The following is a 26,331-nucleotide window of genomic DNA, read 5'->3' on the forward strand; positions in this document are numbered from 1 at the left end:
AACCCTGGGATCACCCAGCCCGCGGGACACCCCTTTCCCCTGCGGGTACCCCCACTCCTCTGGAGCACCCCGTGCTTGAGCAGAACCCCGTGCTCTGGAGCACACTCGCATCTTCCTGGGTTACCCCTTTTCCCTGGGCATCTCCACACGTTTGGGGACGCCCATGCGCCAGGCGCACCCCATAACTCTCATGGCATCTCCAAACTTTCGGGGAAACCCCTGCCCCTGGCGCACTCCATATCCCTGGGCCCCCCACAGCTGAGGGGACCCCCATAGCCAGGCGCACACCCAGCCCTCCGGGGAACCCCTCTCCCCGTACTCTCCACATTTTAGGGGTTCCCGGTGTTTTCGGCGCCGCCTCCCTTCACCCCCGTTCTCCTCTCCTCTCCTCCCTTCTCCTCCGGCCCCACCGCGGCCCGGTGGGCGGGGCATCTCTTGACGTCAGCGCGGAGGGCGCGGGCGGGACGGGCGCCCTCGCGCCACCGCCTGCCGGCACCGCCGCGGTCGAAAGCGGAAGTGACGCGCAGGCGCGAGAGCGGAAGCGGCGGCGCAGGCTCGGGCGGGTCCCCGGTGCGCGCAGCGGGCTCGGCTCCCTCCGGCCTCGGCCCCTGAGAGCCCCTCCCCTCCCCGGCACCGACATGATCCTGCTCGAGGTCAACAACCGCATCATTGAGGAGACCCTCACGCTCAAGTTCGAGGGCGCGGCCGCCGGGTAGGGACGACAGGGGCGGGCCTGACCGGGGCGGGGACGGGGGCGGCGGGGCCGAGCCGGGGCCGCTGGCTCAGGCTGGCGGGGACAGGGCTGTGCCAGGACGGATGGGTCGGACCTGGCAGAGGGGAGGGCCTGGTGGGTAGTGCTGGTGCAGGATAGGGGCCCGGGGGAAGAGGGGGTCGGGGGGAACACCGATACAGGGTGGGGGCCGGGGGATGGAGCGGCTGGGCTGGAGGTGCTGATAAAGGGTCAGGATGGGGGCTGGGGGATGATGGGGCTGTGCTAGGAGGGATGGTGACAAGACAGTATGGGGGCCTGGAGAATGATGGGGGTGGCACTGGAGTAGGATGGGAGCCTGGGGAGCAAGGAGGGCAGAGTGGGGACAGAATGGCAGTGTGCAGGGTGACGGGGCTGGGAGTGGGGTGGGTACTGGGGGAGGGTGGGCTGGGCCCGGGTAACTGAGCCGTGGGCTGTGGAGTTGAGTAGAGGGTGAGCAGAGTGAAGACCCCAAGAATAAGGGAGCATAGTCAGACAGATAGAATTGAAGAGGGGAGCAGGGTTTGATGGGGTGGTTAGTGCCAGGGCAGTGTAGAGACCTGGAGAAGGAGTAGGGAGCTGGAGAAGGTGTTGGAGATTGCACCCTTAGCCTGCCTCAATACTGCAGAGCTGGAGGAGAGTGAGTTGGGAAAGTAGATTTGCAGAGATGTTTGTTTTGGTTAAAGCAGCCTTCATCAGAACAGGCCCAGCGTGATGCCAGCACTGGTACAGAATGTGTGGGGGGAGCTGAGGAACAGGAAGCCTGTGTGTGCAGCCTGTTCTCAGCTTTTTGCTTTGAGGGTGGGGAGGAGATCCAAGCCTGCCTCCCTTTACTTTCCTGAGCAGGGGGGATGCAGGCCCACAGCTGTGTCAGGGCCCCTGGTGACAGCCTGGTGGGTGTCCTGGCCTTGGGGGCTGTGCTGGGCATTGGTTTGCCTCTGTATCTTTGGCTGGGACAGTTCAGTCCCTGGGGATTTACTGTGTTGCACCAGGGCTGTAAAGGTGCTTATTTGAGCACAGCTTAACTTGGAAGAGAGTCCCTTCATATAAATGTCCTTATCTGCCGCTGAGCTACCTGTGGGCTCACTGCGCTGTCTGCTGGCTGGGGTGATGCCGGGCACCTTTGTACCAAGACAAAGCCTCAAGAAGGAAAGCCCAATGGTGTTATCTCTGGGGTGGAGCTTGCCCTGGTGCCTCTAAGGGCAGGGCCCAGGCTGCTCTGGGAAGGGATCCCATCAGCAGGTGTGTTCTCTGTGTCACCTTTCTCTCCAAGGGCTTTTGAAGCTTTCAGACATTTGTGTGCAGACTTTGGCAGAGGCCATTTCCTCTGCTTTTCCCCCCTCAGTTGACTTCTTGCTTGAGTTTGTTGGTTTTCTTTGGTTGGTTGTTTGGTTGGTTGTGGTTTTTTGTTTGTTTGTTTGTTTGTTTTCATAAAATAACCTCGCAGGCTACATTGCCTTGTGGGATAGCCCAGCTGCTTGCAGGCTTTTTATTCTTCTGGAGCCTGATCATTTAGTGCAACAGGTTTCCTCAAAGCACAGGCAGCACAGTGGGAAGAGAAAACTCTCAGGTGACCACTATGGGGTTGTAGCTGCATCCTTTAGAAAATACTATGTGTACAGAGATGAACAGTGTGTGTCAAAAATGCTCATTCATCACAAGTGTGTACTGAGGCACTTCTTCTCCTGGAGAGAATGTGTATGTGTCCCTGCATTGGTGTAAATGTGGAGGTGGCAGTTTGTGGGTTTAGAAGCACCTTGAAACCTCATCTCTGTGCGATCAGAGCTGCGTTTGCTTGCTCTGCACCAGCCTGCAGACCTGTGAAGTTTCCATTTTGCTGTGTAGCAAAGCTTCCTCGCTTCTGCATCAGCACACTTGCCTGGCGTACCGATTGTTCCTGGATCAATTTTTGCCCTTACTGCAGCTGATAGTGCTCTGCTTCTGCCTCTTGTCTATGGCTTGTTGTTTTCTTTAGATGTCATTTCTAGATAAGCTTTGTGTCTTGACTGTGTTGCTGGTGAAGAGGAAGTTATTTACTTCTGTATTTTCTTCTGTGCAGGGCGGAGGCAAATGTTTGAGATATGGAGGGAGATGTTTGTGGGTTTTTCCTTTTTCTCTCTTGGTTTCAGGTCTTTTAGGGAATGGGTGTTATGCAATTTTTATTAATGTGAAATTTATTTTCCCCCCACAGTTCTGGTGTCATTCCTGTGCCACTGAGCCTGGTAGGCAAAAGGGAATTTCCTATATTTCACTATTTTGTCAAGTTTGCCCAGGGTACATCTTGGGGATGGACACAGGACAGTCAGGGCAACATCAGGCCTTGAGGATCCAGTGTCTGGCAGAAGTGAGTCTGGACACTTGGGCAGAGTTGAGTTTGAGTTATTTGCTCTAAACCAGGAGTGGGGCAGATGCAATGCACAGATTTGTCTGTAGGCGTTGTCCCAGAGCCAGGTGTGCCTGGTGGCTTCAGTGGCAGCCTGGGAGTGGGGCAGTGCGGGGTTTGTTTCCAAATCCTGTATCAGAGACTTGTTCTGGGACATGCACTGTGCCACTCCCCTCTGGTTCAGTGGCTGCACTGTGGCCAGGATCCAATAGGCTCCCTGCAGACCTTTCCTGGACCATCAGGTGAGAGGCTCTTCATATTTTAGTGTGTCATATAGAACTAGGTCATATTTAGAATTTGGAGCTAATAACTGCTTGTAACATTATAGTCATACATGTCAAAATACACTCTGTGTGGAGATCCATCATCTGCCTCTGGAGTTCCAAATGTGCAAGGTGCCTTGGAAGGCTGCAGACAGATGTCAGCACTCAAGGCAGGGCCTAATCCATGTCTAAGTCTTCTCTTGACAAGGTTCTTGGGGCTTGGCAGAGTCCACACATTAGTACAATAATTCCAAATTTTTTGTGGGCAACACCCATGGAGATCTCGCCTCCTTGGACAGCCACCACTGAAGACTGGCATTTAGATCAAGGTCATGACAGGTAGTGGACTTCAATGCATCTGATTTTTTTTAATTATTATTTTATAATGTAATTTATTGTTTTTAAATCAATTTCCTTAAACTAAACACTTTTTTTTTTAAAAGACCTGAAACTACCAGAATCTGTTGAAACAACTTGAGTTAGGAATTTGCGGCTGAATCTTTCAAGCATTGAACTGTTGCAGTGGGGCAATACCTGATTGGTAGGAAATGAGGCAGTTCAGGAACTTTTGTGAGTGTCAGGAGAATAAACTGTTTCATAAACTTTTGACTACTTCATTTTGACTTGAGAAGTTGCCTAGAAGCGGGAATCACACTCTAGTCTGATCGAAACGTGATGTGAGGGGGTGAGCTCTACCAGTTCAAAGATTTTGTTTCTCACCGATACTTCCCTTTGCTAACCGCACAGACAGGAAAAAAAAAATTAAGTGTAAAACCTTTTGGTTATTATCTTCTGCATCTGGTGAATACTTGTTCTGTTTAACACAGGGAAGAACAACCTTCCAAAACAGTTTTGCTGTCCAGTTCTGTCCTGCTGTAATTTAACTGAAGTCAGTGAAAGTGTGGCATAGGGCTTCACTCACAGGGTTTAGTTTTCTAGCCATACATAGCTTGCCCTAAATCTTTGGTAAATTAGTCATCTACCTCAAACTGTCACTTAGTATTTACCCACTGTGCAATAGAAAACAAATTTGCATAGCTGGAGAACAGCATGCCTTCTCCCTTAGTTGGGGGTGGAGGGAAGAGTATCTCAAATCTTTGGTTTCTTTACAGCCCTGTGTAGGTACAGATCTGCAGAGCTTCATTACTATTAGCTACATGGGAGAACAGCTGAAGCTTGAACTTCCCTGATGCAGAATGGTTCCTGTCAGCTGTTGGGGAGCTGGGCAGAAGCTGCTTTATGGTGTTTCCCATCTGTGGTCACTTTGGTGCTTGTTGGCTGCAGATCTGAGCTGCACAGACAGGGAGGCCGAGCGCTGGGTGACACCGGGTAGCGTGAACTTTGTGTTCCTGATGTAACACGCAAAGTGAGTTCACCGTGGGGAGACTGAGGAGCATCTGGAGGTTGTCAGGCATGCTGGTAGGGTAAAAGATCTGTTGGTCCTGCCGGGTGCCACTGAGAAACTCCCTGTGTGAGCAGCCGTGACAGCCTGTGGCTCTGGTGCTTCAAGGGAGCTCAGCGGCCCCACTGAAAACAGGGATTGCTCTTCTGCCACCCCCCCCGCTTGCTGACCCGAGCATTTCTATGGCTGCATGGGAAGCAGGATTGGGGAAGTGACCTAGGTTCAAGTTAAACAGACAAAATTGGGTATTTTTAGCTCAGAGAAGTTTCCTCATCCCATTCATTGTGTGAAGACTGCCTACCATGGCAGATCTCCTTCCTTCAGCAGCAGTATCAGGTGCTGGCTCAGTGTCCTCTCCAGCGCAGCCTGGAGCCACACATCTCACATCTCCCCCAGCACGACCTCACCTGCTGAAACCCAACTGCCTGACTCTGAGGAATGCTTGGGTGATGTGATGGCAGAAAGTGGTAGCCCTGGGTTCAGCCTGACATGGGTGACACTAGTGGTAAACCTTGGCTGTTCTCGTTCACTAGAACACACTGTACGTGTTAGAGCATAGCTCCTGGGCTGCCAAGACACACCTGGCTTCAGCCATCAGAGAAGGTGACTTTGCGTTGAGGGTGGATCGCAAACTAGCTCTGCCTGGAGCTAGGCAATGTTCTGATTTCGAGCAATAGCGCAGGGAACAGGAGGGAAGTGTTAGGCTTTTGCAGGTTGTTCTGTCACTGCTCCAGCCTCAGTTTTCAGGGGCCTGCTCTGTATTATCCTCTGAGAATGTTTCTCACTGCAGCCACCAGTCCTTGACACCACAGAAGAGTGCGTGTCAGTCACTGTACAGCGAATGTGAGCCACAGCGGATGGTGTGTGCAAAATGAGGCTCTTCCCCAGAGACTCGTCACAGTGTGGGATCACTCCAGCAGCGGACACACAGGGCAAAGACCTGTCCAGAATCGGACCTGCCCATACCTGTGCTGCACTGTGGGGTCAGCCTGTGCTTTGTCCATGGAGAATCCCAACATGTTGCTGCTATCCAGGCTTCTCCAGGCTGCCCTGCCTCTGGGAGTGGGAAGCTCAGTCATCAAGAGGAGAATCAGCGTGCATGGGGGCTGCTGTATGGCTCTCAGCATCACTCTGATGGAGTACTCCTGCTCAAGGTCCTGTGGGTGTGCTGCCAGAGCTATGGGAGCTCTTTGATTTCTTACGCTCCCGCAGCTTACGCAGAGTAGCTTTTGTTAGCTGAGCGGGACGCAAGAGTGGAGGAACTGTTCAGATAATTTTAGACATTGCTCGTAATTTTTTTTATTGGGGTGACCTTTCCGTAGTGAGAACCTGCAGTCTGACGTGGAATCTGGCTCTCTCTCTCCAAACTGTGTGTCAGCTTGGTGATCTGAAAGCTCTGTTCAGAGCTTTAAGCTTTGAAATACCCCCTTTCTTTCCCCACCCCCGCCCTTCTCCTCTGGGGCAAGAGATTAGAATTTTTGTGTGCCTGCAGCTTTTAAAATAATTGCCATCCTCCTTTACTGGGTACAGGCCTTAATTGTGATGTAGGAGATGATTTTGTCAGCCAAGTTTGCATTTAAGTCTGTTTAATACAGAAGATGAGGACTCTGTATAATTAGTGTTCGTTCTTCTGTTCTCAAATTTGTTGTAACATATGGCTAAGAGCCTCCATGGCCTGAGAATGAAGCGGGAAGTTTGGAAGTTGTCCGAGTCAAAATTGAGGAAATGCTGTCAGAAAAAAAGATTTGCTGTTGCTCTTAAGTGCTCGCTGGCGTCTCTCCGCAGGCGCTGTGGCTCTTCGTGGATGTTCTGCCAGGGTGAAAAATCTGACTTGGAGCTGGCTTTGTATTAGATAGACAGTGTAGGAGCCATCTGGAGATGAATAGCAAGAATGCGGGCAAGGTCTTTTATTGTTATGAACAGAGGGCAGATGGGATTTGGTGGGGATTTGACTCCAAACCTGATAAGTGTTATCAGAAAATGGACCGCTGCTTAGAGCAGCTGCCATTTTATCATCTGAGTTCAGGTAGGATTTTGCAGAAACGTCTGGTCTGGATTCGGTGTTTAGTGCAGAGAGGAGCCATCTCAGTTATTCCCGGTATGAGCTGGTTTTATTGTCCATTCTGGGCACACGGTAGCAAACAGGGAAGGTTGCTGGGGAAGGTTGTGGTTCAGGTAGCATTGGTGGTAAGGATCTTGCAGGGGTCACGGCAGCTCCTTGCCTTGGGAGCAGATTGGCTGTACTGTCTAAAGTCCTCTGAGCGTAGCTGGGCTTAGTCTGGTTCTTGGAGACTTGAATGAGGGGTGAAAGTGAACCCCAAATGAGCTCCCAGCTGCCCAGAGCCCTGCTTCAAGATAAAATGTGAAAAGGATGGCTGGCATTTGCAGTTACTCTGTGCCGAGCTGCTGAACTACCGATTCTTGCTACGGGTGTGGATGGGTCTTGTTGTGGAGGCAAGTAATGCCAGAGCATGCTAGACCAGACAGAGCAATTGGGGATCGTGCCAGTAACCTGACAGTAACTGGTACCAACCCTGCAGCAGTGCAGCCCCTCTCCCAGGCCTGCTATGCATTCCCTGTGCAAACCCTTTACCCACAGGAAAGTGGGGCAGGCTGGGAGGGCTAAACAAGGAGAGAACATCACTGTACCTTGGCGGGGTGTTGGGCACATCCCCGCTACGATTTCTGTTGGTGGGAGGTCGAGGGGAAGCAATCGCGTGTGTGTGACCTGGGGTGCTGTCACTCATCCAGAAACCATGGGAAGCTGGAGGAGAGAGCTCTTGCTTCTGCCTGGGGACTTTCTCATGGGGAAACAACAATTCAGATAGCAAAGGGGTGATTTTTTTTTTTTTCTGTTGTAGAAATGTTTTAAATAGCCAGGATGGTTTTGGTGAGGTTAGCCAGAGAAATAAATAGATGCACTTTAAACTTTGGGGTTGTTAAGCTATTGAACTGTGAAGGGCTAAGAGAGCTCGCTTCACTCCCAGCCACATTTCTGGTGCCCTTCCCTGTCCTCCCCTGGGCCAGGCCAGGCCTGGGTTACTTAGGTGTGTGTCATACGAGGCAGAAGAACCACGCTGCAGCAGATGATGAGGCCAGCGTGGCTGTGAGAGCTCTGTATGCAGCTCACGTGAGCACTCGCTTCGCTGAGGCTGTCTGCTGGGAAGCGGTTAAATATTCAGCACCCAAAGTTCTGCCCAGTTACCTGCTTTTCCCTTCAATATCTCCCCTCCTTGCCATTCCCAAGGACGAGAACTGAGCCACTTGGGAAACTGGTGTTAAAATAACTTCTCTAAGAAATCATACTTGTGTGATGAAAGGTTAAAAAATGGGGCTGTGTCAGCTGTAAGCTTTTGTGTGCAGAACAAAGGCTGTCATGCAGAGCCATTAACTGACTTTGGGTACATGGGCTCGCATGGTTTCTTAAATAACATGACAAGTGATCTTCCTGCCATCCCCTGGGATACTGGGCAAGCAAGCAGGGGATCTTCCTTGGCAAAACCACACCAGTGCCCGCTGGCTGGTGGTTGTTTCCCTGTGTTGTTTGGAGGCTCTGCTGGGAACTGGGGCTCTGAGAGGCATCAGCTCCGTGTGTGGGGGGATTGAGGTTTGAATGGTGTAACTCTGAGAAGCCGGAACCAAGGTTTAAGGATGCGTCCTCTTTAATATTCCTAGCTGTCGTGTGCCTGGCTGTGCTATCTTTAAATCTTCCTACATAGATTTCTTTTTTTGTAAAAATTTATACTGCCATCCAAGCTGATTCCCAAGTCTGAGTGTAGTGCTCTGAAAGAAGAACGTGTCTGCATCGACTGACTGAGTGGGATCAGTGGGATTTTCTCTCATCTCTGCTCTGAGTCGTCCTCGGTGAGCAGAAGTGGCTTGGATGTGGCTTGGGGAATTGTTCCCCTTTCCAAGACCCCAAGTTAAATACACAGCCAGGGATACCCTCTGAGCCTCCAGCTCAGGCCCGTCTGGAAAGGGAAGATGAGAGTGAGAGAGGTCGCAGGTGGCTGGCTCAGCTCTTAAACGACAGGACCTGCCTTGGGTGACTCCTACTGCTTCTTTCAAGTGTGTACTTTTTGTCTTCAGCAATGCAGCACAAAAGACAGAGGCTCTTCAACCTCCCAAGAAAAAGGGCTGTTGCTTTTCACAGCTAATAGCTTTCAAGAAGCAGCAACACCTCCTTGTTTCCACTTAGGATCTCCAGTGGGGGGTTAATTCTTCCCTTCCCATGCAAGTGAAATGTTGTTGACCTGGTACACAGCCTGATATCAGTGCTGTTCAGTGCCTTGGTCTCCCTGCATTGCCCATCAGGAGTTTTAGCACATCATGATCATTCCTGAGGCTGTCTGCAGAAAAAAAAAAAAAAAAAAGTAAGAACATTGCTTTCTGATAGCCCAAAAAAAATCCAAAAAACAAAACAAAAAAACACACCCCACCCCCCTGTTGTTCTCTGGACCGCAGCAGCATCATTGAGAGCACAAGGTTGCCTCAACACGCTGGCTTTGGTTTGGGGAGTTATTTCAGTACATTGGTTCACATGGGTGTGAATTAACTTTTCTACAGGCTAGATTTCTGCTAGCAGCATCATTAGCCTATATTCTGTTTAATACCAGCCACTTTTCAAGTGAGCCGAGATATGCTGTGAAACAACAGTAATGGACTGGCATTTTTATCCTGTTCTCATTTTCTACCCCTGCTCTCAGCAGTGGAGGTACCTTTGCATTGTTCCCTGTTGGAGAATGACCTGTTAATATCAGTTCCCTTGGAGCTACCAAAGCAGTTACATAGAGCCAGTCCAAACAAAATAACCTTTCAGAAACAGTTAGATCTTTCACAGGATCCTACTCTTCTAGAGATCATGGCCAAACTGGCAAATAGGGTCAGTTAAGATGTTGTTAGATCTTCATACCCACAGCCTGAGAAGTGATGTGCCTTTGGCTCGTGAGGTGCTCTTGTTGCTGATCAGGGATCCCGAAGAAAACACTGGGCAGTGTTGGGGCAAACCCAGACCTGTGGTTTTTCGTGCAGAGGTAGCTGGCAAAGCGTTGGGGATTTTCAGAAGGGATGTGGCAGGCCAGGATGAAATGCACATCTGGCAAGTTTCCTTATGTAGTTTTCTCCTAGCCCTGAACTTGAACAAGGAGTCTTCTCTGCAGGTGAGTTATATCAGCGTGTTTGCAGAGTTGTTGTGATGGTGGTGGGGCACCATGTTGGGAAGGATTGCTCAACCTCTGAGTGCCTTCCATGAACTGGTATCGCAGGAACTGGCAAAAGAGCTTCTCTTCCTGAACTGGTATCGTGGCTGCTCTGTACAGAGAATGCGCTTGTTAAAACAAACTCCTTAGTGACAAGTAGCTTTCTCAGACATTTACAACTTGTCAAAGGTGATCTGCTAGTTGAACAGCTGGAGTTAAAACAGTTTTCAGGTAGAGCTGCTTGTGAGAAATAAGGCATTAGAAATTAATCCTATTTTCTTCACAGCTTGGAGACTGCTGTCTGAGTTCTCATTTGCCTCCTTTTTTTCCTTTGCTTTTTAGGAATAAACCAGAGGCAGTAGAAGTAACATTTGCAGGTAAGCCCCATGGCTCTCTAGGCTTCTCTGAAAAAAGGACTGGCTTGAGTGGTCTGCCCATGGTTATGCCTGGTGTGCCCAAATTCACCCAGGACCCCTGCAGGGGGAGGAGAGCCGCACAGGGGCAGACGGTGTAGACACCCTGCAGTGTCCCCAGAGCTGAGGCTTTGTTGGCTGCCCCACTGTTTTCTGTCCATCCGCCTTCCCTGGGACTTTCCCCACAGCGGTGAATGGAGTGGTGGTGGCCGCGCTTTGTTTGGTGTGAGTGTGCTATGCAGCCCTTCTCTTTTACCTTGCCTGTTCTCCAGTCCTGGCCTTGTTATTAGGTCTTTAGCACCATCTGGTTTGGGTTGTTAGAAAGCTGGCTCGAGGTGACAGGCAAGATGAATTCATTGCCTGCAGTGTGCTCTCCAGGATGAGAAGTGCCAAGGAAGTTCAAGTGTTCATTCAGCAACTGATTTTTTGCTTCTGTTATCAAGAAGCTCTGTAAGCTACAGGGCTCCATGGGGAAGCGGAGCTTGCTAGATAGCTGGAGGGTTGCCTTTCCCTGCCTCTTGCCCTCCCTGCCCACTCTGCAGTGAAGTGGAAGCTGTCTCAGCAGACAGTGTCTGAACTGCCTTTGCTGGCAGAGACGTTTTCTCCTCCAGGCAGCAGCTTTGGTCCACTGGGCACATCAGTCACTTTCTGTGCTGGCCATCCAGAAGGCTCCTGTCTCTGTGTGTTTGTATCCTCCTGTGTTGAGCACCAGCAGATTTAACAGGGATGCTAAATGACACTAGACTAAAGCTTTCTGTGATGGGCAGGTGTCAAAACTGTTTCAGCACTTTGAATTGATAGCAGGTCTCCCTACATGATATTGCCACTTTATTATGAAGTTCTCTCTTGGTGTACACGTGAGGGCTGGACCAAGAGAAACAGGGTCACTTTATGAAGTTCCTAGAACACGTAAGGAAAACCTTCCTCAGAGGTAGGAGCTGGTTCCTCTTCCCTCACGTTTCTCTTGCTTGTTTCATAGACTTCGATGGAGTCCTTTACCATATATCAAATCCCAATGGAGACAAGACAAAAGTGATGGTCAGTATTTCTCTGAAATTCTACAAGGAACTCCAGGAACATGGTGCTGATGAGGTGAGTGAGCATCTCTGGACCTTGAGCCTACAAATACTGTCTTAGCGTGGGCAGTGTCCTTGTGATATTGATGGATCTAATGTTTAACCCTGAAAGAAGCATCTGTGCTCCCATCTCACGCTGGTCAAAGGAGCAGCCCTGTGCCAGCCAGGAGTCTCACCTTGCTGGAAGACAAGAACAAAGTGTGTTCACACTCTCTTATGAATGAGAAGTCATCTTATATGACCATACAGCCTGAAAGGCAAAAGGCACCACTAATTTTTAAAGTCCAAAGAAGTGTGAGGCCTGACCATATAGAAATAGTTTCCCTGACTGATGTCCTTAGCCCATGAGTGAAGGAAGGCACCAAGACACATCTGGAGTCCCCTGCTGCTTCTCTCCTGACTCTAGCTTGAGAGCGAGTGATGGGCTCCTGCTTGATCTGCAGGCTGGTTCCCTTTTTGCCACTGCTATGTGAAGAGGCAGGTTCAGTTCCTGTTGAGTGGGTCAGGACTGGGGAGGGCCATTTATGGTAGAAACAAGAAGCCTCTCAGAGCTGTGGTTGGGTGGCGAGGAGGAAGTGTGACTCAGTTCCTGAGTCAGTTTTCAAATCTACGCGTGGTGGCAAATGGGGTTCACCTAAGGCTCTTCAGCAGGCTTTTGCCTCTGGGTGCCTGTCCTTGGAGGAAAACAAGGAAACTACTCCATGAGTTTATTGTGAATCTGTTGAGAAACAGGCGATTTGAACCCAAAGTGAATTCCTGCAAGTTGCTGCAAGACCTACCAACGTCAGAATAAATAGTTTCTTGCTGAGTGTCCTGCTTTCCTGGTTTCTGTGTGCAGAGTTTTCTAGGAGCAGTGGTGGTGGAAGGCAACTTCCCAAGCTTTTAGAGGAAAATGGGATCTCTGCACGACTGCCTTGGGAGTGGTGACTAAATATAAATTGCATTTTATATCACCAGTTAGCAAACTGTTGCTTTTTGTGCTTCTCTGGGGATGATGTGGCTTGTTTCTACTCCATCTGTGGTGAAACCCCACTGTGAGGAGTGCAAAGCAGGATTCCTGCTGGGGTAGAGGATCACCCTGGGCTGCTGCAGACAGGCAAGGTTTCTGCTAAGAGGAGGTTTTAGCATGCAGAGATCATGCTAAGCATCTCTCTGTGGTAGTGGGTGTCATCCCAGGAGGGCTAGTTCTGCCACAGCATTGTTGTGTTCTTCTCTGTGAAATACCTCCTGTTCCCGGCCCCCTCATTGACACAGAGCTATGGCTCAGTTGAAAATTGCCATTGATGTAAAATTCAGCAGTGATTGTGTTTGAAGAAAGGTTTTTTGCTGTGCTGTAGGCGGCTCTGCTTCTGGGAGGCATCCAAGCTGCCTGGCAGTCTCCTCTCTATCCCCATCTGTCCCGTGCAATAGACTGAAACACGGTGGGCAATTGCCAAGCTATACTGAGCCTGTCCCCAGCTCTGAACTTGCCTTCCCACAAAGAGATGGGCAGGACATGCTTTGCATCTGCCTTTGGATGGGAAGAAGGGTTGTAGCCCTCAAATCTGTTGTGTCATGCTCTACTGACAGTTCTCCTTTGAAGGGATGAGGTGTATGGAAGGGGTTTTCTTCTCTGCACAAGTTCAAGACTAGCAAGAACTTTTAAAAGTTCCAGTTTTGAGTCCTGTCCTGCAGCACATCCCCTGTCAGTGGGGTTCAGGAAGCTCTGCCTAGAGCAAGAGCAACCAATAATAGCAGAAGCCAATGAGTTAACATTTGTCCACATTCACTTAGACTATGGGAGGCAGATGCTGTAGTTTTATGTTTCTAAATGGAGACTGAACATGGTGTGGGCTGTGCAGGAGGAAACAACTCTGATAGCTTATGCTCTCAATGTTTAATTTTGTTCCTAGGTATTGAAGAAAGTCTATGGAAACTACTTGGTAAATCCTGAATCAGGTAACCTTGTGATAACATTTGCTCTGTGTGTGTGTGTGAATGCAATTCCCGAATAACTTAAGTCGCCTCAGAAATGCTCAAATGAAGGCTGCATTTCAAGATCTTGATACCTGGGGCTCACTGTTACAATGAATGGCAATTTAAAAGGTGGCTCAGGTACATCAGGGTGAAGTAGCTTGCAGCACAAGCTGTAATTCTTGGTGCAGCCCTCCTCTGGGAAACTTCTGTTCCTCACAGTTGGGATCTTTGTTCTTCTCAAAGATGCTTTGTCAAACACGGGAAAACCATGGTTACCTGTGACAGCATCTCTTCCTACTCAGTGCAAAAACTTGGGAGCAGCTCAGCCAGCACGTGTGTCTGGGAGCTGGGTAAAGAGCCCCAGGAGTGTTGCCATGGCCACGTGCCGAATTCAGGCATGGCTTCTGGTGATGCTTGGAGTGGGAAACACTCACCCCTGGGGCTTTTGGGAGGGCTTAAGGCAAAGGTTGGACTGTAGATGTCTCTTTCCAGAAAATGTCTCTGGCTTCATTAAGGCCTTATTTAGATTATTAAGGTTAGTGGCTGTCCCTCCCCAGGTTACAATGTCTCTTTGCTCTACGACCTGGAGAACCTTCCCGCAGACAAGGATGCTATCGTGCACCAAGCTGGCATGTTGAAGCGCAATTGCTTTGCTTCGGTCTTTGAGAAATATTTCAAATTCCAAGAAGAGGGCAAAGAAGGAGAAAAGAGAGCCGTCATCCACTACAGGGACGATGAGACAATGTAAGTTTTTAAACTGAGCAGCACGGGAGCTGGAGAGCTGTCAGTACACTCTGCTCCTGCTTACAGCTGTAGGTTGTGGTGGAAAGCCAGGAAATCTTACTGCTCCCTACTTCGTCAGGGTAATAAGGTCCTGTCCTAGGCTGTCAGAAGTATCCAGTGAGGATAGTGCTCATCCCTCAAGCTGCAGGGAAGTTATGCAAGAGTGTCCATTAGTGGCAGAACTTGTGGCTGCGTGCAGGAGAGGAACCAGCCACTCTCAACAGAAATGTTTTGCTCCCTGTAAATACTGTCTCAGGGGAGGGAAAGTCTTCAGCAGCCAGGCCTGTGAATGGTGGTTGTATCTCCTTGACCTTGTTATGCAGTTGCTTCCTCATCCTCTTGTACTACTTAGCTCCTGTTCACAACTGAGTTTTGCTCTCACACCCATCTGCAGGTATGTCGAGGCAAAAAAGGACCGCGTCACGGTTGTGTTCAGCACGGTATTTAAGGATGACGATGACGTGGTGATCGGAAAGGTGTTTATGCAGGTACGGAAACTGAATTACAGGGAAAAGGTCTGGTCCTCAATTCAGATGCCTTCTTGCTTGAAGCAGCATTGCCAAGCAAAGAGATGTTGGGCTGAAGTGAGCTCACAGGTGGTTCAATGCACATAAGTGCTTTGCAAGGCTCTGGGCTGCACTGGGATGGAAGAACCACCCTAATAAGCATATGTATTTTCCAATCCAGGCTCTTGTGTTGGCATGTTAATCATCGATGGTCTTGCTCATACAGGCAATCAAACGTGTTACAGATTAGAAGCACCATGAATACTTCAGTAACTACCTTGAGGCCCTGCAGTGCAGCTGGCTGTGCTGTAGGGATCTCCAACCAGCCGAGGAGCTGAACATGGTGTGGAGGCTTTAGATCAGGGGTGTCAAACTACTTCCACGTTTATACAGTCCTACAATTACATTCGGCCCTTTGAAGACAATCACGAGGCTGATGTGGCCACCGGTGACAATGAGTTTGACACCCCTGCTGTAGAGGGAGCAGGAGGGGTGAGGCCATGTTGTGCCATGCCTGCGATGGTGCTGAGAGTTGTCTTCATTTTGAAGTTTGCTCCTGCTAATGCTCAAATGGTACAGAGACTCAGCACCTCAGTGTAGCTGCTCTCACATGCCACAATGGGCTCTCGAATTCAAGCTTTTCAAAGCTATGAGTTTGCTTGGTTTGCAGGCTTGAATCAATCATAATAATGCCAAGTACTTCTAGACTCAGCTACCCTTTGCAACTGCTGTTTAGCCGGGAAGCATTCAGAGGCCTGTAGTAAACACTTTGTATGTCTGTTAGTGACGGCGCAGAGCCTGTGGAGATTGAGACATTTACTCACAGCTGGGGAAGGCTTGGTGTGTGCTGGTACCTGTGTTCATCCATGTTGTTGGCCCGTGTAGCTCACCCTGTGTCTGCTGAAGCACCTGGGAAGCCTTCTGCATCGGCATGGCCATGAAACAGGGCCCCACAAGGCATTCCAGGGCTAGGAGAGCTTTAGCGTATCCATTCAGGGGTGCCAGGCCGTGCTGCTGACAGGCTTGTGGACAGCAAGTTACTGGCCCAGTTTGCTGGATACCAGTTTACCTGTGTTGGAGATCATAAGAACAGATCATGTTGTGATGGGAGTCTTATTTCATAGCTCTGATCTCTGTGTCCTTTGGCTATGGGCAGGGCATCTGCTCTGGCTTTGTGCTTTTCCTCACCAGCATATCCTATAGCCTGGAGTTTTAAAACAGGGATGGAGGCATGAGGTGAACAAAATGGGGTTTGTGAGGCTTTCAGGGAGGTGCCAGGATGTCAAGGCAGCGGCTATCCCAGAGTCTCCATGTCCCAATATATTGGTTTTTAACAGCAGCAAACCCTGTTCCTGCCCAGCCACAAGAATTTCCACTCTGAGTCACGCTGGCTTCCCTCCAGCTATTGCTCTTGCGTAACGCAGCCCAGTCGGCATGGTGGCTGCTCATCTGGGCTCTCATGGAGAAAATCTCTCACCATTAACTAACCAGTGGAGCCATTTGAACAATTTCCCTCTCTGGCATAAGCAAGCAGAAGTGCAAGCTAAGTGTTTCATTAAGGAAACCCCAGTGAGCTACTCAGTTCTTTAAAATGGACACGGATGCCTTGGCCCTTGCCAGGGTGAGCTGTGCTCAGAAGGGAGGAGAGGCTGAGGGTGGCTGATGATGTGTGGGTTGGGCTGGGGGTCAGGGAGGCTGCCCTGCCTTGGGACAGGGACATGGTGCCTGGACAGTCCTTAAAATTCCTGAAATGCAGAGCCAGTTCATTTCATGTGAGGGGAAGGTTGTGCTGCTGTCAGACAGGTTCCCTGTCAGAAGGGATCTCCCTGCCTGGAGGTGTTATTTCAAGGTGCAGAGAAGCATTAGGAGGAGCAAGTTTGGCCACAAATTTCAAACCCTCTAGATGCCTTTATGGTAGATGTGATGGAGACCCTAGCCCTTTCTGAGAATTTCCTTTCATCTGGGGTGATGGGCACTGCCCGTTTTTGCTGGAAGCATTGATGGTGTTGACTTTCTGGCAGGAGCTGTTCTGTCTCAGGTACTTGCTCAGACTGAGGCGTCCCACAAAACACCCCTGGCAAGAACTGTGATGCTGAAAGCCACCCCAGCTGAGGGGCTGTGCTAGGGCCACGTGTAAACCTGGGACAGCTTGCATCTTGGTCTGGTTTTGCTGGGAAAAAGGATTGTTTTGCAGAGGTTTGGCCTGATGAACTCAGCCTATTCAGGGAAAGCTGGGAAACCTCCTGCTCACTGGCCCTGTGGGAGTGAGGAAACCCCATTTGCTTTCTTGTAGTGTTGTAGTGGGACTCAGCTTCACTCTGTCTTGTTTAGGAGTTCAAGGAAGGTCGCCGGGCCAGTCACACAGCCCCACAGGTGCTCTTCAGCCACAGGGAGCCGCCCTTGGAGCTGAAAGACACAGACGCAGCTGTTGGCGACAATATCGGTTACATCACCTTTGGTAAGCAGGCAGCTCTGAGGCTTGGGGACACTCGGAGGGGTGAGAGGTACCTGCTGCTGCATGAAAAACAGAAAGGAGTTTACCTTCCCTGGATGTTCAAGTGGGTCAGTGGGAGCTGAAGGGACTCTGGAGTTTCATTCTGCATTGTGCCTATGCTGTATCGCATCACCTCAGCTCTGCTGTGGGCAAGAGAGTGTGGCAGTGGACAACGAGCCATTTAGTGTCTGCTTACAAAAAAAATAAGTTCAGCATTTGAGAGCAAGGGAAGGATTGCTTTGCTGTGGTACTGTGGAAGCTGGTTCTTGTGGGAGGTTTCTCATGAGGGTGTTTGTAGCTTGTCCAGCTGCAGACACCTGTGCAGTGCCTGATCAAAGAGCAGGAGCAGGGCAGTGAGTTCTGCTTCTCCAGTTCTGCCTCTCTGCTCAGGGCCAAACGCTTCCATCTCTGATGAGCCACTTGCCCGTGCCTGCAGAGGTGCTGGCCAGCAGAGTAATTGCTTCCTTGTGGGCAGCAATGCTGGGGGCTGAGCTGAGTCGTCCAAACCCTACCCTGTTCAAAGGGAAGGGTCTCTTCCAGAAAAATTGGGAGTCATGGTTGGATGCGCCACTGAGCTCTCTCAGGCCAGGATTCCTGCAGTTTGGAGCTCAGAGGTGGAGCACAGACACTGAAAGTGAAGGTGATGTTTGCACTGCCCTCCTCCTGTGCTGGGAACAGTGCCCTGAGGTTTGGGCAGCTCGTCAGCTATGGGAAGGCTGTCTAATGGCAGGGTTGGGACAGGAGGGCTGTCTAATGGCAGGTCTGGGACAGCAAGCAAGACTTCATTCTTGCCCAGATGCAATTTCCCTGTTAACTGATCTGACAGTCCCAGGTGAGATAATCATGCAGACAAAAAGGTCTTTCAGCCCTTGGATCTGGGATGCTCAGCACAGCACCAGCCTGTGGAAAGAACAAGCCACCGGGCCCCTGCAGTAGTCAAGTCTGGCTCTGTCATGGGGTCAGCAAGCTGCCATGCAGAGATCCACAACTGATTTCAAGATGCGAGGGCAGACTGGATCTCAAAATGACTTGAGCTACCTGGCCGTCTTGGTCTGCCTCCCAGCTCCCTCCTCTGTTTGCTTCTCCAAAGCACTGAAGTAGCATCATGCAGTTTCCTACAGCTCTTTGACTTCTTGGCACTTGGCCTTGCCTGCACTCTCCGGAGTGCATGGCTGTGTCCGGGCTGCTGCGGGAGATGTGGGAAAGCGCCGCTAAGCCCTGTGTTTAAAATCACAAGTGCTGCTTAATCTTGTGTGTGCCACAGAAAAGGGCTCTTTGTAGGGAGCACAGTAGGCACTTGGAGCAGCACACCCTGAAGCCTCCAGCACTGGAGGAACCTGAAGCCCTTTGGTACCCTCGGGAGGCTCTAATGGTTGGTGTCACCCTCTTCTTTTAGTGCTGTTTCCCCGTCACACCAATGCTGCTGCCAGAGACAACACCATAAACCTGATCCACACATTCCGGGACTACCTGCACTATCACATCAAGTGCTCGAAGGTACCGAGGGGACGGGGCTGGGGGATACAGGGTGGCTTTGGCCCATCTAACCTGGGTGCTGTGAGGGAGGAGCATGGAGCAGGGGTGACCCCTGAGAACTTACCAGGATCTGGCATTGCCCTCCCCAGTAGTCATGCAGGGGTGAAAAGTGATATATCATCACCTTCTTCCTGTTCTTTTGTGCAGGTAGTTTGTGTTTGTTTCCTATCCTAGCAGTTAAATAGAATTTTTACCTTTTGGGTATGGTTTCCTTCCTTTCTGGGAACAGAAATGAGGGCAGTTGTTCAGAGACACCTGGCTTTGACCTGGGCTCAGGCAGCAACTTTCCCTGTTGTCTCCTGGACTTTGCTCATAGGAACCTGGCTGTGCAGAGCTGGGTACTTTCCCAACAGGGAGCAGAAAGGTAGTTCCTACCCCATGTCCTGAAATCTCAGCTATGAAGACAGGATCCTGACATGATCCTGTTTTCTCGTAATAAAACACAGGCCTATATTCACACGCGTATGAGGGCAAAAACATCGGATTTCCTCAAGGTGCTGAACCGTGCCCGTCCAGATGCAGAGAAGAAAGAAATGAAAACAATCACGTGAGTAGCGAAGTGGAGCCCAGCCCTCTGGGCTTCTCTGCATGCCACGAGCTTGCTCCTGCTGAGCTTTGACATACTGGGGTCCAGGGGGGACTGGGATGCTGTGGCCAGACCAGGCCCTGGTGTGCTGGGATGAGAGAAAAAGGGTGTTCCATAGAGAGGTGCTTGCCTGGGTTGGATGTGTTGGCCTCCCAGGACCCCTGTGCTCCGCCCACCACAAGTGCTTACTGCCTTGCACATTCCCTGCAGGAATTGAGTCTTTGGTACACCCTGTACTGGCATGTCCTTTGTCAGCTCAGTGTCTCCGTCGTCCATCCTGACCCTGTGGTAGCATTCATGGGGCTTTTCCCCTGTTAATGCTGGTCAGCTCTAGGGGCAGCTCCAGCTCAGGGGGGAGAGTGGCCAGGTCCGTCCTGGGGGTTTGTGGGTGCTGGAGCAGGTTCTGCAGCTCCTCAGAGCCCCAGGCTGCACTTGGCCAGCAGATGGCTGGGGACAGCACTCCTGGGCCACCACACTGATTGACTGGCTCCCTCTTGTGAATAAGGCAGCCCAGAGCCAAGTGGGTGAAGGAGGGCAGTTGCATGAACACGGTTCCCTCAGGTTCTTTACCCCCAGCTGACCCCAGAGCTCCTTGGTGTATTGTTTTTTCAGTGTGCCCTAGCTGTCCCTTTTGCATTCTGCTCCGGGGCAGGAGGGTTGTCCCACCTACCAAACCCTCCCCACAGCCCCATGACCTGGTTCTGCAGCCTCAGGTGCCTGTGAGCTCTGAACCAGTGGTGCCTGCCTGGCTTTGAGAGCTCAGCACGAGTGTGTGCCCCACCAAAAGCCCTGTGGGCACCCTGGGGCACCCCGGAACAGCACCGGGGGCTGTGCTGACCTCTTTCTGCATCCTTTCAGGGGGAAGACGTTCACAACCCGTTAATGCTGGGGTCACTGAGGCTGCTGTGGAGGACGAAGGCTGGGGCACTTGCTACCCGATAATTGTAGCTTTTAATGTTGCACCTCTGTGGGCTCATAAGGAATTCAAGCAATCGGGGTCTGTTTGTACGACAGTTTGGGAAGTAATCTGCAGAAACGAGCTGTGCTTGCGAGGACTCGATCGTTCCAAGAAACAAAACCTTAATTCCAGTTTGATTGACTTAATTTCTTTTCTTTTTTAATTTTTTTTCTTTTCTAGCTGTTTCGCTTTGCAATATGTTACCGGAAATAAGTTGCAGTATTTCTTACAAGAATAATGCAATATTAACTCGTTTTACTCTGAGTATTTGAGTTCAAAACTCCTGTATCTGAAGAAATACTGTTGGGGTTCATTAATAAAGGAGATCTTTCTATCTTAAGGGGCTGTGGGACTTTGACTTGTCACTGCATGTGGCCTTGCCCTAGAAGGGGTGTTTGGAGTGACAGGTGCAAGGAGGATAATTACTGTATCCCAAAGCCAATTCCTTCTGGTAGTCTCTGTCTTGGGGGGGCTGAAGTGGGAGGTTGCTGTGCCAAGGTCTAGGAGCAAGCAGCCTTGTGTTGGGAAACTCCTGGGGTGCACAGACCAGGATTCCCCTACCCTCAGCTCACAATATGCACACCTCCCTCCTCCCCTGGCCCCCTAACTCCCCCTAACAGGCAGAGGTCAGATGGGGGCATCTCTGTCTCCACCTGGATCAGCATAAAACCATCTGCCATTGCTCCTTAGGCCATGGCTGGGTGCTGGGGAGATCCCTGAGGAGGGAGGAAGCACAGCTCCCCGGTTCTCTTCCCTCCAACGAGCAGAGTGGATGGCACCCAGTTAAGTGAAATAATTTATATAATTAGGACACATTTTCATACAAAAACCTCAGGCTTGGCCCCCCAGACAGTGAGGGCGAAGTGGGGCAGGCTGGAAAATTACAAAGCACACACGGGAGAAGAGTGGTGAAACCCATCTCCCTCCTCCCTCTGTACACAAGCCACCTGGCAGAGCCAGGACACCATCCCTCAGCACAGTTTCTAGCGATCAGGGCGCTGGACGCAGAACACTTTGGCTTGGTGGTCACCAGAGGTCGTCACCACAATGGAGGCATCCCTGGGGGGAGATGGGCTCAGAGATGGGGCTGGGGGCTTTGGGCATCTCTCACCAACCCTGAAGACTCCCCATCCTTGGGACCAGACCCCAGGGGCACCCAAGGGAGAGACAGCTCAGGACTGGACTTCCTGAGGCTGGAGGCACTGCCACCCCTGGTCCCTCCACCCATCAGGGAAGGGATTTGGGGGTTACTTGCTCACTTGTTGACGGCAAAGTCGAGGATTTCAGCTGAGTGCCCTCGGTACTCGCTGATCATCTTCCCTGAGCGGGCGTCCCAGAGCCGCACAGCCCCATCCAGGCTGCAGGTGTAGACCACAGCCGAGCTGTCCTCCCAGAGCAGCTGCACAATCCCTGACTGGGACAGGGGGAGGCCACAGGGTGAGCACTGGGGACCCCCAGAAAGTCTCAGCTCCCTCCACGTGCCCCCACCCCCGGTGCTGTCTGCATCCCCACAGGTAGGAGAGCCAATTAGAGGGCACATCCGCTGTGCAGGGTCTGCGGCTGCCTTTGGGGAAGCCAGAGGGGCTGAGGGAGAAGCACAAATTGGAAACTGGCCCCAGGAAAGCCCCTGGGCTCCAAGAGAGGTCTTGGATGGGCCAAAAAAAGACACCACCCTCGCTCCAGGCCTAGAGAGAGGAAACAGGGCAATACCTCGTGTTGGCACTTATGCCTCAAGCTCTGTGTGGAGAGGTCGTAGATAGCCAGCGTGCCATCCAGGTAGCCCACGGCAGCCAGTGGCATCCTGCAGGGAGGGGAACAGGTGTTACGTGGGTCTGGGGGAAGCAGGGGTGAAAGTGCATGAAGGATCAAGGTTGAAGGCAAATGCTATGCTGAGGGCTACAGTGTATCCAGAAGATGGGGGACAACTCGATGGCTGGATCCATAAGATACCCCAGTCAGGAAGCACAGTGGTCCATAATGCTATAGCCCAGAAACCCAACAAATTGTGGGGAGGATTAAGCAGCTGGGGTCCTTGTCCTCTGTGTCACACCCAAGTGACCTAGGATCTCCACAGCCAGCTGAGGAGGATGGAGGTGACAGAAATGCAGCAGAACAAGCCCAAGGGATGGAAATGGATCTGTTTGTAACAACCCCTGTAAGATACAGCACTGAAGAGGGGCTGTCCGCACACTCACACATTACAGAAGCCCAGCGACTCCACCGAGTTGGATTCTGCCTCCTCGCCCTCACCGGTGGGGGCCTTTGGAGCCGTGTTCTCCATCTTGAACACACACACCACCTGGGTAGAAGGAAGCTGATTAGTCCCCACAGGGAGGGGAAGGGGACACCCAGTCACAGTGACTTCCCTTACCCAGAATCATGCCTACACCCCCTGGACACCAAAGCCCAACTCCAAAACATCAGCTCTTCAGAGCAAACAAGGAGGAACTTGCTTCTACGAACCCAGAACGACCACCCAGTTACAAGTCCCACCAGCAGCTCGAAGCACTTGTATTAGCCAAAGGCGCCTCCTGCTGGTTGTTGGTGGCCAGCACAGGCTGCTCAGGGCCAGCCCAAGCCCGAACCACCCTGAGACACCAGCTTGGCCCAGGACAGGGCTTGGGAGGCTGGTCCCCCAGGACTCCTGGCTCTTGCTGCCACCCACACAGACCTACCTTGCCCGTGGCAGAGTTGACCAGCTTGGCGTGACAGTCCACAGAGCCCGTCATGATCAAACTGCCGTCCTGGTTGCTGGCCACACATGTCAAGGGGTCCTGGTGGCCATCCTGACCTGGGGAGCAAGCAGGAGAGGCATGAGCTCCATGTGTCCTCCCCAGGGAGACCCAGTTGGCCTTGAAACCCACCCTCCTGCAGCCTCCACCTTCCCCAGCTCTGCCAGCACCCCAGTAGCAGAGGACAGCCGCCTGTGGGACAGGGAAATTCACCACTGGGTTCCCTCCTGACTTCAGAAGTGCCACCTCTCCACTAAGGCAGAGATCAGAGCCCGATGGAGGGAGCCATTCTCCAATTAGGGAGGACCACAGGTGATTAACCTCTTCCCTACCTTTCAGGACATGCAGCGAGGTTCCCTGCTTCAGGTCCCAGATGCGCATGGTCCCATCCTCATAGCCCACCACCGCTCGCTTCCCTGGGCAAAACAGAGCCAGTGGATAGAAGCCAGAGCTCCCCCATCCCTCTGCCTCCTGCTCAGCACAGACTGGCAGAAGCAGGAGGGCAGACGATGGCAGCAGGATCTGTCACAGAGCTGGTGATGTTCCCCACCCTGGACAGCCCCCTTGCCTCACCATCAGGCAGGATCCTGCCACACGTGGCCGGGCACGCAGGGCCCTGGAAGGTTTTGCAGTCTCCGCTAGGGATCTTCCACATCCAGGAGTTGCCATCAGCCGTGCCCGCCAGAAGGACATGGGCTTGAGGGTGCCACTCCATCCACTGGGCAGAGAGGGACAGGCAGCGTCATGGAGATGGTGTTCCCCATGCCACCCAGATGAGTCCCAGCTGCCAGCCTACCAGCTCCCCACAGTACCAGTGGTGCCATTGCTCACCTCCAAGTCTCCCACCTCAAAGGACCACACTTCTTCCTTGGCGTCCACCCGCCACACTTTGATAAGCCCAGACATGTCACCCGTGGCCACAAATATGGAGTCATGACTGAAGCCGGCACAGGTAACCGAGTCCTTGTGTCCTAGAGATGTGAGGGGACAGAGACTGCTCGGGCCAAGCTACAGAGAATGATCAAGAGCCTGGGTGCAGCAGAACATCAGCTGGTGAGGAGCATGTCTGGAGACGTGTGGCTAGGAGGGAACACAGCCGCTCACTCAGCCTCAAGCAGCTCACCTGAGCATTCAAACAGGAGCTCTCCATCGCTCACACGCCACACAAAGGCCTTGTCGTCTTCCCCGCCTGTCACTGCCAGCGTGTTGGTCTTGGGGTCGAGACTCACGCAGAAAACGGAAGCTTCACAGAAGAGTAAAGAGGGACTGCATGACTCGGACACCGCTCATGCCCCGCCCAACGTTCCCAGGGGATCCAAACCCCACACAGTGCTGGGCCTGGGCAGGATGTCAGAGAGCTGAACTCCCAGCCCAAATCACAGGAATCAGTTCTTCCCATAGGAAAGAACAGCACAGGCTGTCTGCTGAGATCGGGGCTCAAAGCACTTCTCTACTGGAGTGTAAGTTGGAAACAAGCAAAGCTCAAAGCGTCACAGCCCTGAGTCGTGACAGCTGTCCCAGGAACAGACGAGGGACAGCAGCCTGGCAAAAACCTGCTGCACCCCCTTACTTTGGGGAAAGCCAGAGTGGGAGCAGGTCCTGAGGGAGACCCCAGCTGCTGCATGTGCCCCCCGCTCACCTGAGTGGAGGGAGAATGTGACCTCGCTGTCATCCTGTGCCTCCATGCCATCCTCCACTCCCTCATCATCCTCCGTCTCCCAAGCCTCAGCATCGGGCTCTTCAGCACCTTCGTCATCGAAGTCCACATCCTCCATCTCGTCGGCCAGGTCATCTGCAGAAAGCAACGGAGCACACATCAGGAGGCGGCTCGGCCCTGCCAGGGCCGACGGCTGTGGGCACAGGAGGACCGGGGGTCCCTGGGGGACGGAGCAGCGAGGGGCGTGCACAATCCCGATGCCGCCGCGACCGGTAGACCCGGAGCAGAGAAGCCGCAAAGCAGGGGGAGTGACACGGGAAGAGGCCGCAGGCCCAGGGGAAAGGGAACGGGCCAGGAGCCGCCGCCGGACTCGGCGCCGGGGCGGAGCGGGCCCGGTGCTCCCGTGTGAGCCCCCGCAAGCTCCATCCGGTGCGCGGCGCAGCGCCCTGTCTCACCCGGCCCGGGCGGGCCCAGCTCCACCACCTCGATGATCTCCTCGTCGCCGTGGAAGCCCAGCTCCCCCGGGCCCTCCGCGGGCTCCATGCCGGCCTGCCCGCGCACCCCGCCCCGCCGCCGCCGCCGCCGCTTCCGCCGTTCTCTCCGCCCTGGCCAATCCCCGTCCGCCGCTCTCCCGCCTCAGCCAACCTCGACCCGCGTCCTCACCCGGGCCCCACCTCTTCCTCCAGCACGGTAGGTCGGCCACGCCCCGCACGGTGCTCTCTGGGAGCTGTAGTTTCCCGTAAGCCACCAGGGCAGCGCCGCCACCTGGCAGCCCCTGCGCGGCGGACTGCAGCTCCCGGCATGCAGCGGGGCTGCCGCACACCCGCACGGCCCACCATGGCGGCGGCGCTCGGCAGACTGCGCGGTAACAGCGGGCGGGCGAAGGGAGCGGCCCCGGGGTGGGGGGAGATCGGGAGCGTCCCGCCGTCACCCTCACAGTGCGGCCCCGCGGCCTCCGACACGCAGCCCCGGGGCGCTCCTCGGCCAGGCCCGGGTGAGGAGAGGCCTCAGAGCCACGCCCCTAGCGCCCTTGGCCCTGCCCCTCAGAAGCGAGATCTTAGAGCCACGCCCCTGGCGTGCTTGGCCACGCCTCCTCTGCATAGGCCACGCCTCCTCTGCATAGGCCACGCCACGCAGGGCTCCATCCCCGCCCCCGAGCGCCCCCTGCCGCCGGGGCAGAGGTTGAGCCCAGGGTCAAGGCCAAGGGTAGGGCCGGAGCCTCAGACTGGGCCTCCACATGCTGCCCCATGGCCACCCTTCTCTAACACCTCTCTCCCCACAGGGCTGCTGTCAGCGGGCCCCACCAGGCCCTGGGGGCAGCCAGCCCCCCTGGGCACACGGCTCCTGGGGCGGAACTGCCACCAGCCAGCGGGTCCACGGGCCAGCCCGGAGCCCAGAAGTGGGGGGCTCCCCGAAGGGGTGGAGTACATCCCCACACGCAAGGCCAAGAACCCGATGAAGCCGGTGGGGGTGGCCTGGTGAGTGCTGGGGGGACGTACTGGCTCGGAGGGGCGGGAGAGGCTCAGCACCAGGGGCCTCCTCTGGGGTGGGATGGGGCGTCTCAGGGGCCTGCAACACTGAGCAGTTTGGTGTCTGTGCCACCCCAGGGCCCTTGTGTCCCTGTTGGCTCTCTCCATCTC

The 26,331-nt window shown here is 53.0% G+C and overlaps 2 protein-coding genes across 2 annotated transcripts; one reads left to right on the plus strand and one right to left on the minus strand.

Annotated features, from left to right (window-relative positions):
- Positions 1–519: 519 nt before the first annotated feature.
- Positions 520–20,642, plus strand: ARPC2 (actin related protein 2/3 complex subunit 2). The gene is made up of 10 exons (XM_065840830.2): positions 520–712; positions 10,337–10,371; positions 11,387–11,499; positions 13,376–13,421; positions 13,997–14,183; positions 14,617–14,710; positions 17,060–17,186; positions 18,619–18,719; positions 19,205–19,305; positions 20,203–20,642. Exons 1-10 carry the CDS (start codon positions 639–641, stop codon positions 20,225–20,227), a joined length of 903 nt encoding a protein of 300 aa, XP_065696902.1. The 5' UTR covers positions 520–638; the 3' UTR covers positions 20,228–20,642.
- A 443-nt stretch (positions 20,643–21,085) lies between these two features.
- On the minus strand, positions 21,086–25,307 carry AAMP (angio associated migratory cell protein). Its single transcript, XM_065840829.2, has 11 exons — positions 25,147–25,307; positions 24,674–24,826; positions 24,158–24,277; positions 23,866–24,005; positions 23,608–23,752; positions 23,367–23,450; positions 22,978–23,093; positions 22,498–22,601; positions 22,013–22,103; positions 21,562–21,716; positions 21,086–21,361 (listed from the first exon to the last, which is right to left on the minus strand). The coding sequence occupies exons 1-11, from the start codon at positions 25,232–25,234 to the stop codon at positions 21,286–21,288; spliced, it is 1,272 nt and encodes a 423-aa protein (XP_065696901.1). The 5' UTR covers positions 25,235–25,307; the 3' UTR covers positions 21,086–21,285.
- Between the last annotated feature and the right edge of the window lie 1,024 nt (positions 25,308–26,331).

This window comes from Patagioenas fasciata, chromosome 7 (genome assembly GCF_037038585.1).
Source record: "Patagioenas fasciata isolate bPatFas1 chromosome 7, bPatFas1.hap1, whole genome shotgun sequence".
Lineage (NCBI taxonomy): Eukaryota > Metazoa > Chordata > Aves > Columbiformes > Columbidae > Patagioenas > Patagioenas fasciata.